The sequence below is a fragment of the Sodiomyces alkalinus genome (assembly GCF_003711515.1).
Source record: "Sodiomyces alkalinus F11 unplaced genomic scaffold SODALscaffold_10, whole genome shotgun sequence".
Lineage (NCBI taxonomy): Eukaryota > Fungi > Ascomycota > Sordariomycetes > Glomerellales > Plectosphaerellaceae > Sodiomyces > Sodiomyces alkalinus.
The window spans coordinates 1,021,036-1,031,560 of NW_021167088.1; the positions used below are offsets into that span (position 1 = coordinate 1,021,036).

General features: G+C 54.6%; 1 protein-coding gene across 1 annotated transcript; it reads right to left on the bottom strand.

Annotated features, from left to right (window-relative positions):
• Positions 1-802: 802 nt before the first annotated feature.
• Positions 803-10,456, bottom strand: SODALDRAFT_55236 (phosphatidylinositol 3). The gene is made up of 6 exons (XM_028615474.1): positions 10,114-10,456; positions 9,928-10,059; positions 9,557-9,876; positions 8,555-9,479; positions 3,501-8,315; positions 803-3,398 (listed from the first exon to the last, which is right to left on the bottom strand). Exons 1-6 carry the CDS (start codon positions 10,254-10,256, stop codon positions 887-889), a joined length of 8,847 nt encoding a protein of 2,948 aa, XP_028463767.1. The 5' UTR covers positions 10,257-10,456; the 3' UTR covers positions 803-886.
• Positions 10,457-10,525: the final 69 nt, after the last annotated feature.

The following is a 10,525-nucleotide window of genomic DNA, read 5'->3' on the forward strand; positions in this document are numbered from 1 at the left end:
TCGACGCGGGGTCTTCGGAGGGTAGGACTGCTGGTTGCGTTCGTGGGAGCGCCAGCCTGACCTCTGCCGGCGCCTGGAGAGGAATGGCCCGTTGTACTGGCCTGTGATGACAGCGCTCCCTCGATGGTGTTTTGATTGTTTCTCGGCCTAGGCATGCCAGAGCGTGGCTGGAGTGGCCACGGGTGTTCCACAGATGCCCTACGCGTCGTGTTGTCGGACTCTTGACGGGGAATATGATGATGAGGGGTGTTCGGTTGGGTCGTTTGTCTATCGGTACAGCCGTTGGCAGCGTGCAGCTAGAAGGTCTCTTCTGAGCCTCGTATCGTTCGTGACGCTAAGAAATTTCTTGGTCCTCGAGATGACAGAGATGACAGTGATGAGACTGAGGGGACATCATTAGTAGGATGGCGAGACCGTCTACAACCTGAAGGAGCCCTCTAGGGTACGGAGTATACGGTAGATACGTACTATCTGCGTTGGGTGAACAGCATCACCGTTTTACTGTAGTACCTAAGACCTAAGGTACCTTAGGGTGCGAGCATCTGAGGTACATACCTTGCGTACCTCTTGTGGGTCACAATTTAGCGGACGGAGATAAGAACGGGTTTACGATTTACGAAGCTTTCTACAGATAAGAGGGACCCGCACCGTGCAATTACACTGTATCGCGATGGTCCGAGGCAAACAACATGTGACCCGTAATCACGAAGTACCTGCAAGAAGTACCTTATGTAAGAAGCACAAATGTGGGAGAAAGCCTGCTTCAGGGTTTCTTCTGTACAATAATTCTCGACAAGATCATGTTGGCTACCTTTAAGGTACAGAACACTCACTCTTCTGTAACTCGTCAAGTAAATACACTCGTTACTCGTCTATGATGAATCTATCAGGCATACGCAGCCCATCCCGAATATAATACAGCCAGGTTCCTCTCATCCGTGGCCTGGTTGATCAAGTCATTGACCGTCGCAGTCACGCTCAGCGTCTTGGAAAGCTTCTTCCTAACCACCTCGAGCGCCCTGTCGGCCTCTGACGGCTCGTTCACCCGAGCCCCTGGCCCCTTCCTTCCTTTCCTGCTTGTCTCCGTGTCGTCGCTCTGTGCCCCGTTATCGCCGTCCCCGCCGTCACCACCACCACCACCACCACCACCGCCGCCGCCGCCGCCGCCAGCCCGAGCATCCTGAAGTTTCGCCAACCGCACCGGCGAGATAGACCACGAATACAGCGGGTCATACCGCAGCACGTCGAGGATCGTCATGATCGAGTATGTCTCCTCCCGCAACGCGTGCAGCGTGAACTCGCAGCACCTCCGGAACACGCCCTCCGTCTTCGTGATGCCCATGCCGTCCTCAATGTCCCGCGTCAGTCGAAATGGAACGAGCTCCGGCACCGGAAGGACGCGTCCCATCTCGAACGCCACGCCGAGGTCGATGTGCACCACTTCGCCCGTCTTGCGGTCCAGCAAGATGTTGTGCCCGTGCCTGTCCCCGAGGCCTAGCACGTGGCCGAGCACGGATATCGCCGCCGTGGTGCGGGTGTACGCCGTTCGTCTGACGAACCACTCGTCCGGGTCCACGAAGTGCTCCATGAAGAAGTACCGCATCACCGGGTGAAACCGCTCCTTGACCTTGCGGTACGTGTTGATCCTCACCTCGCCCGACTTGCCCTGGGCGTTCGATATCTCCTTCCTGCACTGGCCCCCCTTCAAGTCGTTGGGGTAGTATCGCTCGTGCGCGGGCATAAGGAACTCGTGCAGCGGGATTGTGTTGGGCACGAATTCGATCAGTCCCGAGGCCGATGTCAGGGGCAACACTTTGTAGGTCCTGATCCCCAACTTTCTTTGCTGCGTCTCCCGGTGCAGCTTGAGTAGTGACGAGACTGCCGCGAACACCTGTTCCATGATGGCGTCTTGTCGCAGATCGTCGTTGCCTCCTTTCACCAACTGTTTGTACCGTTGCCCGTCGCTGCCCACCGCCGTGATGATCTTCGGCGCACTGACCCCCGAGGCGATGGACATGTGCGGCTCGAGCTTCGCGATGATGGGGACGCGCGAGTAATCCCTGTCTGCCGCGAGTTCGAGCTGCATGGTCGGGGGCGGGATCTGATACTTGTTGAGTGCGCTCACAAGCTGACTGCCGGATCCCGTTTCTCGGAGAGCAACCTTCTGCCCGGATTTATACCTGGAGGGGTCCCTATCCACCGCAAGCCGGTGATAGTAGCCGCTCGTTCTATCTATGGCATGCCAAATGGCCCCGACGGTAGGGTCTTTCTCTAGCTGCTTCGCTACCCGTTCGGTTGCTTTCTGCCGGAGCACCGCGACTTCGTCCTGGCTATTGGCCTTGACTTTCGTGCCGGACCAGATCTGGTACATCCCGTGGTACGGATGCTCGACGCAAATGTTGTGCACGAGGTTTAGCAGAAGCCGCTGGAATAACGTGGACTGATCCTGTAAACGCGACGACAGCTGGTTCATCAGCGCTGCAAACTTCCTTGTCGGGACCTTGTCGAGGCGCTTTCGCACGACATCGTTGACCGCGTCGTCGTCGGATCGCTCCAGCCAGAGTGCGGTGAACCGCAGCGCGTCGTTGTTGTGCTCGTCGGATGCGATGAGTGACAGCAGGTAGTTTTCCAGGCTGAGCCGAACGAACTCGCCCCTGGTCTGTACTACGCGTCGTAGTTCTTGCTCGTCTAGCTGCAGCCACTGCTGGGCGCGTGCGAGATGCGATGAATATCTCGATTTCATCTGCGTATCCCTCGTGCTCGATATGAGCGACTTGAGCTGAGCCACCTCGTCGCTCTTGCCCTTCCTTAGTCCTTGTAGCCTGGCTAGATCTTCCAGGCTGTCTTGGTTCTGAAGCTGCTCGTCACAGAACACGGCGAATTGATGGAAAACCTTCCCGGCCTCTTTTCCCTCACTTTTCCCCTTGAGTTCCTTCAGCGCAGGTTCGAGGTAGTTCTTCTGGATGTCGTGCGGCTTCTCCAGCCTCGCCACCGAGACCTGGTGCGCAATCCTGGATAGCAAGTCCGATCGACTGAGAGATATGCTCTGCTTCTTAAAATCAACATCGTTGTCGATGTTTTGGAGCATTCGGATCGACGAGATCATTTCTCCATGGTCCCAGAGCGAGTTTGCCGACTCGACCCTGATGGCTGCGTCGACGTTCAGTCCCAGCTCCTGGCAGGGGTTAATAAGGTCCGTGAGAGCTGTTGACAAGTTGAGCGACTCTTGCGTCGCTCGATGGAAACGGTAGATTCCGGACGATAGTAAGAGACATCGGATTTCGGTCTGTCTAGCCTGGGCCGTGGTGAGGCTCGCCGAAGCACGCAGCTTGCCTTGTTGGCTGAGCAGGCTCATTGTCGTTTCGCGGCATGATAGAAGCTGGCTCACGTCGTCATATCTGTCCTTAAATGAGATCATTGCACCTTGTCATGAAGTTCAAGGGGGGGAAGAAAGAAGAAAAAAAGAAGAAGAAAAGAAGAAAAAAAAACCCCCCACTTACCGACCCCGTCTCATCCATCGCCCACGGTAATCAAATTGATGAAGCAAGCTCTCCAAGTCATTCCCGTCCGACACATTAATCACGTCATCCAACTCGGTAAGGGCGGCCAGGGCTCCTAAATGTTGCCTCAGGGAAGCCGCATTGATGGCATGAGCCGTGGCGCTCCGCATTGTGCTGTAGAGTCCATCGTGGATGGCATGGCGGACGTCAGCCATGTCGTGGGCCTGTTGGATGCTCTGGAAAGCTTTGTACATGGTGACGGCATGGCTTCTGTTTGAGCTCGGCACGGGAAGATTCCAGATCTCCAGTCTCCTTGCTGTGTGGAACATGTCGTTGATGGAATCCGTGTTCTCGTCGAGGCTCTGCTGCGTCTGGAGTATAGAGTGGGACAGGCCCGAGAGCCCTAGCGTGCTCAGCGCCCTAACGAGAGAGAGACCGTCCGAATGCGCGGCAAGATCCCTACGACGGACATGACTGTCGTATTGGGCTCCACGGAACGCAAGGCTCTTCGGCCCATCGTTTTCGTACTCGAGCCGCGCCAATACGGTGGCTAAGTTCGATGCCTGGGCCAAGCCATAGTATGCGTCTGGGTCATCAATGTTTTCGAAGATTGTGAGCAGAACACCCGACGTATCTGCTTCTCGAGCCGCAGACGATCTGCGGGATGTACGAGTTGTTTGGGAGGAGGCCAATTCAATAAAGAGTAGGGCCGTTTTGTGCATACCGCACCTCGAGGCAGCGGAGGATGCTGAAGGAAAATCCACGTCTATCCAAGTAGTGCGGTCCGCAATGGACGACTCGTTCGGCAATGGTTGAGTGCGGAGGTAAAGGAGCGCATTGATGAGGTGCTTCTGATTCGTACGAGATGCTTCGTTGGTGTCATGAAACCAACTTTTCATTGCCTCAGACAAGTGTCGTTTGACGGTTTGTTGCTTGTCTAGCTGGCTATACAAAGCTAGGTGTAAGATAAACGGGAAAGCTTCCTCGGCGAAGCCCTTGACGCGGGTAAGAACCGGTAGTAGACTGCTGAGAATGGTGGAATCGGGAGCTGCTTGGGACAGGTGTATGGACAAGTTCTGAATCCATCCTGGCTCTCCGATGTGCTCCCGAGAGAAGAGCTGAGCATCCGAGAGCCTCGAAGAAGGAGTAAAAGAGACACCATCAGACGGCGGTGTTCGGTAGGGATGCCATTCCGATGCCAGATATAAGGGTTCGTGAAGAGTCTTTTGGGCCGCGATGAGCAGAGACTGATCCTCCTGGACTGCGGCTTCAGACACTGCCAATCTAAGGGCCGACTCGGCGAGACCGGCCGTGAACGAAGTCTTGTTCACCGTCAGCCTCTGGAGGAGTGTTAAGAGTCCTTGCTCCGAGCCGTTTACCCCCGAGGCAAGTTTGACGTATTTCGCCAGGTCGGATTCGCGCAGCAAATCCAACGGGATTTCACCCGACGCAGCGAACGAACGGCCGACAACGCGCCCAGCCCACGCCAGGTACTTGTCGCTGAGCGCATGAGCTTTACAACTTTTCCACACAGGCCCGCTGTGCTGAAGAGCCTTCTGATCATCGTCAATAACATCGAGGCGCACCGAGGCGGGAACAACGAAGTCCCCGCAAAGCATTCCAAGGGCTAGTTCGCGAGCGCCCTCATTCAACAGCTTGTTCTCGCGCTCATCGTCTCCCAGGATCTCCAGAAGAAGAGTACTCTCGTGCGTGCCGCTCTCTGCATTCCCTGACGATCGAATTCGTGACGCCGCCTGGGTGATGGTCCTGAAAGAAGACCTCTGACGCTCCTCCACAAATGCTGGGGATTCATACCGAGACAGGTACTTGGAAAACCACCCATGGAACTGCTGGGCCTTGCTCATGGTGGCTTTAAATTGGCTCTCCTGTGTTGTGCTCGACTGGCTAGACTCTAGGAACACCCTGAGAGAGGCCAATGTGGAGAGAGCATGCCCGGCCAGGAAGGAGGGCACTTGCTCGAGGTGTTTTGAACCCCTGGTGATGAGGTATTGACTCACCCCCAGCGCATCATCCGCACACTCCGAATCGACGATGAAGGGACGGATGGAATGAAGGAGCATTTCCAGTGGGTATAACTCCAGCGCAACGGGACCTGCCAATGCGACGAGAACGCGGACCTTCCGCAGTACGGAGCATGCATGCAGTGAGCCAAGGGCCGGATGGACGGTATTGAGAAGCCTCCTGGCAACATGGACCACCAGCGCTGGTGTCCAGATGCTCTGCAACTCGTATTCTGTCCGGCTGCACAGGTGAAACAGCTCTCGGAGTAGATACTTCCCCTTGAACATTGGCTGCTGGTTGCCGGGTAGAACCACTTGAGAGTGGGAATGCTGTTTCATCTCCTCCATATTGGTAGCGGCATAGGCAAAGTTCTCGTCCTTGGCGAAGTACTTTTCCAGGGGGTCCTCCTGGTCGAAAAGGTCAAAGAAAAGGGCAACGATGTCTGCGAAGTGGGCATAGATGGAGTCCAGGTAGGGTTCCTTGCCCAGACGTTTGCGAATGCTGGTTTCTGCGCTCGAATCGCCGGAGCGAGACGTGTTCGTGTCATGGGCGATGGCAAAGGCTATCGCCTTGACAAATCCATGTTTGATCAGGTCTTCTACCTTGGTGTTGAGCTTCTGCGCCAGGTCTAGGGCTCTCTGCTCTTGACCACGCATGAACATCAAGGCTGCCGCTTCTGCTTTTGATGCTTGAAGCATGTCGTGAAGACTCGAGTAGCCAAATATTTCGTATGGTAATTTCTCGATTTCGTCGCCATCGAGCCATGTGTACAAGAGCTGGGGTTTGAAGATTTCGAACAGCTGCTTGGGAGATTCGAATCCGAGCGCCTCTGATACTTTGGCCACGCACCTTGTCGCATATTTAGTAGAAGACGGGATGTTGGCAGGGGTCTCGAAAATGTGGTAAGTACATCGTCGAAGGAGGGTTGACCAGCGGCACGCCAACTCTGAAAGAACGAAGAGGCGAAACGCTATTCCCTCCACGTTGTCTGCATCGGTGGGAAGATTATCCAGGACGTCAATGAAGACATCGTCGTGAGTTTTCAAGACATACAAGCTAAATATGTCCGGTAGACGGGTGGCTATGTAGTGCTTGACCAGCATCGCCCCCGGCTGCAGAACAGAGAGAAGTGTGGTTCGACAAGAAGCTAAGCCCAGCTTTGCCCCGTACTGGGGATCGTGCCGCAGAAGGGCAAACAACAACCCTGCGAGACGGATTTGAGACCTGGGAGAGAGGCTGTTCTTAGGAAGCGATGCCTTGATGAAGTAGTGATAGAGATCGCCCACACAGGCTGCTACTTCATGCTTCTCGTCCAGCCAAACGGAAACGAGGCCTTCCATGACATCTAGAGTCATGCAGTGAGCAACCTCGCAGCAAGTGAACTCGGCCTCACCAATGACCTCGCCAAGCTTCTCAATGATGCGCAAAGCGTCATCAGGGTTGACGACGAAATCGGATTTGAACACCTCAGAAAGCACCCCTTGACTGAGGAGGAGGTCTTCCTTCGAAAGGCTCAGCGAATGTTCGAAGAAGTCTCCAGGGAGTAGGCCGGCTTGTCCATGGTCTTTATGGATTGCCTCCAAAAAGTAGAGTCGCAGTGTCGTGGACATGCAAAAAGCTTCGTGACTTAGCTTCATCGACTGGCTTCGTCTGGGAACGTCGAGGCTCCTGCTCGAGGTACTAGCTCGGCTGGCCTGAGACTCGAATTCGTCGTCCAAATCCATCAAATCCTGGTGCTGGCCAGACGACTCGCGCAAGGTTCGCTGGTGCAGACACTCCGCGACTTTGGACAGGAGACGTAGTATGTGAAGGCCGTCCTTGACGAGGAGGTTCATCGCGGTCGTCTCTAGAGGAGGGATGTGCAGTGAGGACGCCTTGAGGAGGACATCGAAGAATGGTCGATTATCGGGTGCGTCGAGGACGGCCCCCAAGCTCGAATCCAAGAGGTCAAACACGGCCGATTCTATATCTCGTGATTGTCGCGAGTTCAAGCCTTGGAGCTGAGGCATCAGAAGTGCGCCAACAACACAAGTAGAGAAAAGACTGTGCAGTCTCTCCGGAGATACTTGCACCCTGACTTCAACTGTGTTTTTACTCCATGAGTTGCATAGGTCCTGCAGTTCTTCAATCTTGGGGCAGAACAGCTCAAGAATCAGCCTTTTCGAGGCGTGAGAATTGTCCGAGTCGTTTGCATGAACCAAATTGACCACCGTGGAACCCTCTCGGCTCCTTGCCAAATCATGTCGTTGCGAGGGTGGATTGGGGAGAAGAAGAAGATATCTCGTGACTGGGGCGGACTCGTTATAAACGGTCCATGCTTCGCTGATGGGACCTCCTGACACCAAAGTCTGGGCGATACGCTGCGGTACCACAACTCCACAGCAAGCTTGTATGAGGTCTGCAAGTTCGCGTGGGTGCGTGTGTATGGCCTTGGACGAAGCAAATGACAAATCAGCTGGATTCCACCTAAAGAACGCCCACCGAATGATGTGATGGGATGTTGACTGGTTGGCGCCTGGTAATTTCGCATTGCGAAGGTAGAGCAGACGCATCATGAGTGTAATGGACGAGTCTACCAGAGTGGCCGGGCCGTTGACGTCCGCAGTCGCCACAAGACTGTTGATCTCATCGGAGATACTATGGTAGGGGAGCACATCCGACTCGATCATCACATGCATTAAGTGACATGCTGCACGGCAGGTGCTCGACAGGCTAGCCGCGCGAGCAGCTATCTGCCAGATGGATTTCCAGAAACTGGCGTCGTGTTGTGGATTTGGCGCGTGTACGATGTAACTGTAGGCGAAGTTAGCCCAGACGGATGGACGTAAACATGCTAGACGAAGCGTGCAGCCGGGGAGGACGAGGATTTGATCAGGGGCCGCCAAGCAACCCATTCCCCGTCTCCAGAGCGAGACATTCATAAGTAACACCCGGGGCCAAGGTAGGATGTGACAGGATGTGATAAGGTAGGTGCAGAGGCGTAGAGAGAATGATAAGGCAGCTTGAGAGCCAAGAACAAAAGGAGAACGTACCTAGCACAAGCCAGCATCGCCCAGGAGGTGGTACTTCCAGTGCCGCTGACAAAGGGAGACATCTCAGACCGTAACTCTGCAAGATCGGTCGGGGAGTAAGCCTTGATCTCCAGGAGAAACGGAACGAGCTGAATGGCAGTTCGTTGCACTGCTGGATCGGCAGACTTGAGCTTCTCTAGAAGACGGCTGGCACTGATCACGGTGCGACGCTTCTTGCGAGGTTGTTCTTCCTGGCCCGTCGTTACCGAAGGCTTCTGAGACTTGGCCATCCACAGTATCCTCTCGAGGAAGGCCAGGTTCTGTACCAGTGCCCACTTCCTCTCGCCATCTAGATTGTGCGGGCGGAGGCCAAAGGTGTTCAGACTAAAGTAATCCCCAGGAAGCGTGGCGACTAAGAATGTGAGGTCATCCAACTGGAGCTGATCCCGCTCGTTCCGCCTCGTGTATTCAAGCCAAAGGGCTTCCGAGAGGTCCTCCAAGTCTCCCTCGATTGAGAGATCCGTGTCGTCCACAACGATGCGCTCAAGGTGGAGATGGATGAAGAACATGGTCTTGAGCATTTCGTCTCTGACAGAGTTGAGCATTTCGTCCTTTGAGACAGCACGTCCCTGCCACCAATGTGTGATTAAGGGAACAATTTCCTTGGCTAAGTTTCCAGCTTGTGCAAGGTCATCAGCTTGGGTCCTCGCCAGGAGGATGTTTAGCGACGCAAATGCTAGATAGGTGATCTGGCTGAGCCCAGAGTGGCGAAGTTGGAGAGCTCGAAGGAGCGTTCTGGCGACATCTTGGGATTTCTGCGCCAGAGGGGCGTTGGGCGGAACGACCAGTAGGTAGAGGCACTGGAGAAGGTCCTGTAAAGTGCCTCGATGCAGTTGACCTGAGCCTCTCCGGTTCGCAACCGACCTACCGGACGCCGACAGAGAGCCTGAGGCCTCGTGTGCTCGGTTAGCCTCGCTCGCCAGATCCTTGGTATGTCAAACAGAAGGGAGTAAGAGGACACACCTGTTCCCGGGGCGGGAGATGCACGAGAACTGGAATCCCGTTGATCGGCACCATCAAGGTATACCGACATAGAATCGATACAGAACTCCACGCATTCTCTCCAGCCTTCTCCGCCGTGAGTACCTAGGTGCTCAACATTCGCTTGATGAGAGAGCATGACGACCATGGACTTGATGTAGTCTTGAAGCAACGGCTCTACGAAATGCTGGTCCGGACCGCGTCCAGGAAGGGTCTGCGTAATGTGATCGATGACAGAGAGGACTGTCTTTCGCTTCAATTTGGCGGCACCATGATTAAGCGCCAGACGGAGGGCCTCGGCACTTGGGCAAGTCAGATCAGGCGCTCTGGGTGTTAAGGCCGGGAAAACCTACCACTTGGACAACCGTGATGCCGCAGAAGCGGCTGTGGTCTTCTTGCCTCCATAATAGCTCTGCTTTTCGGAGACGGCACTCCTGAAGATTGTCTCAAAGATGCGATGGTAATGCTTATCCGCAAGACCGGACCTGTTTTCATTAGAAACCTACGTTGAAGAGAACCCAAGGGGGGCTGGTTCTTACAGGCTTGCTGCTCTAGCTTTCTTCTCGAGTAAAAAGATGAGATCGTCCAAGCCGTTGCTCCGTTCCTTCACAGTTCCCCCGGATATGGAGTCTAGAGCATCATAGAGGGTAACATCTCCCCCAGATGACTTGGCGGGAGCCATTTCATTTCTGAAATTACCGTCTCGCGTGTGTAAACGACGCGCCGGAGAACGACCAAGACAATGACGACGACGATGAGAACGACGGCAGGAAGGACGATGAGAACGATGCCAATAGAGGAAAAGAACAATGATTAATGATTCATATAAAAATAAAAATAAAAACACGTCTGCGTGGCCTCACCATGACCTCTGGACATATTATTCTTCCTCTATCAACATCTCAACAGGACCCTTGTAATTGCCAGGAGCTCGTTCTAAGCTCCCATGGG

Coding starts and splice junctions, on each gene's coding strand:
- SODALDRAFT_55236 (XM_028615474.1), bottom strand. CDS start 10,256: ATGGCTCCCGCCAAGTCATCTGGGGGAGATGTTACCCTCTATGATGCT. Junction 10,060..10,113: donor AAAGCTAGAGCAGCAAGCCT/GTAAGAACCAGC, acceptor TAATGAAAACAG/GTCCGGTCTTGCGGATAAGC. Junction 3,399..3,500: donor CGATGGATGAGACGGGGTCG/GTAAGTGGGGGG, acceptor ATTTAAGGACAG/ATATGACGACGTGAGCCAGC.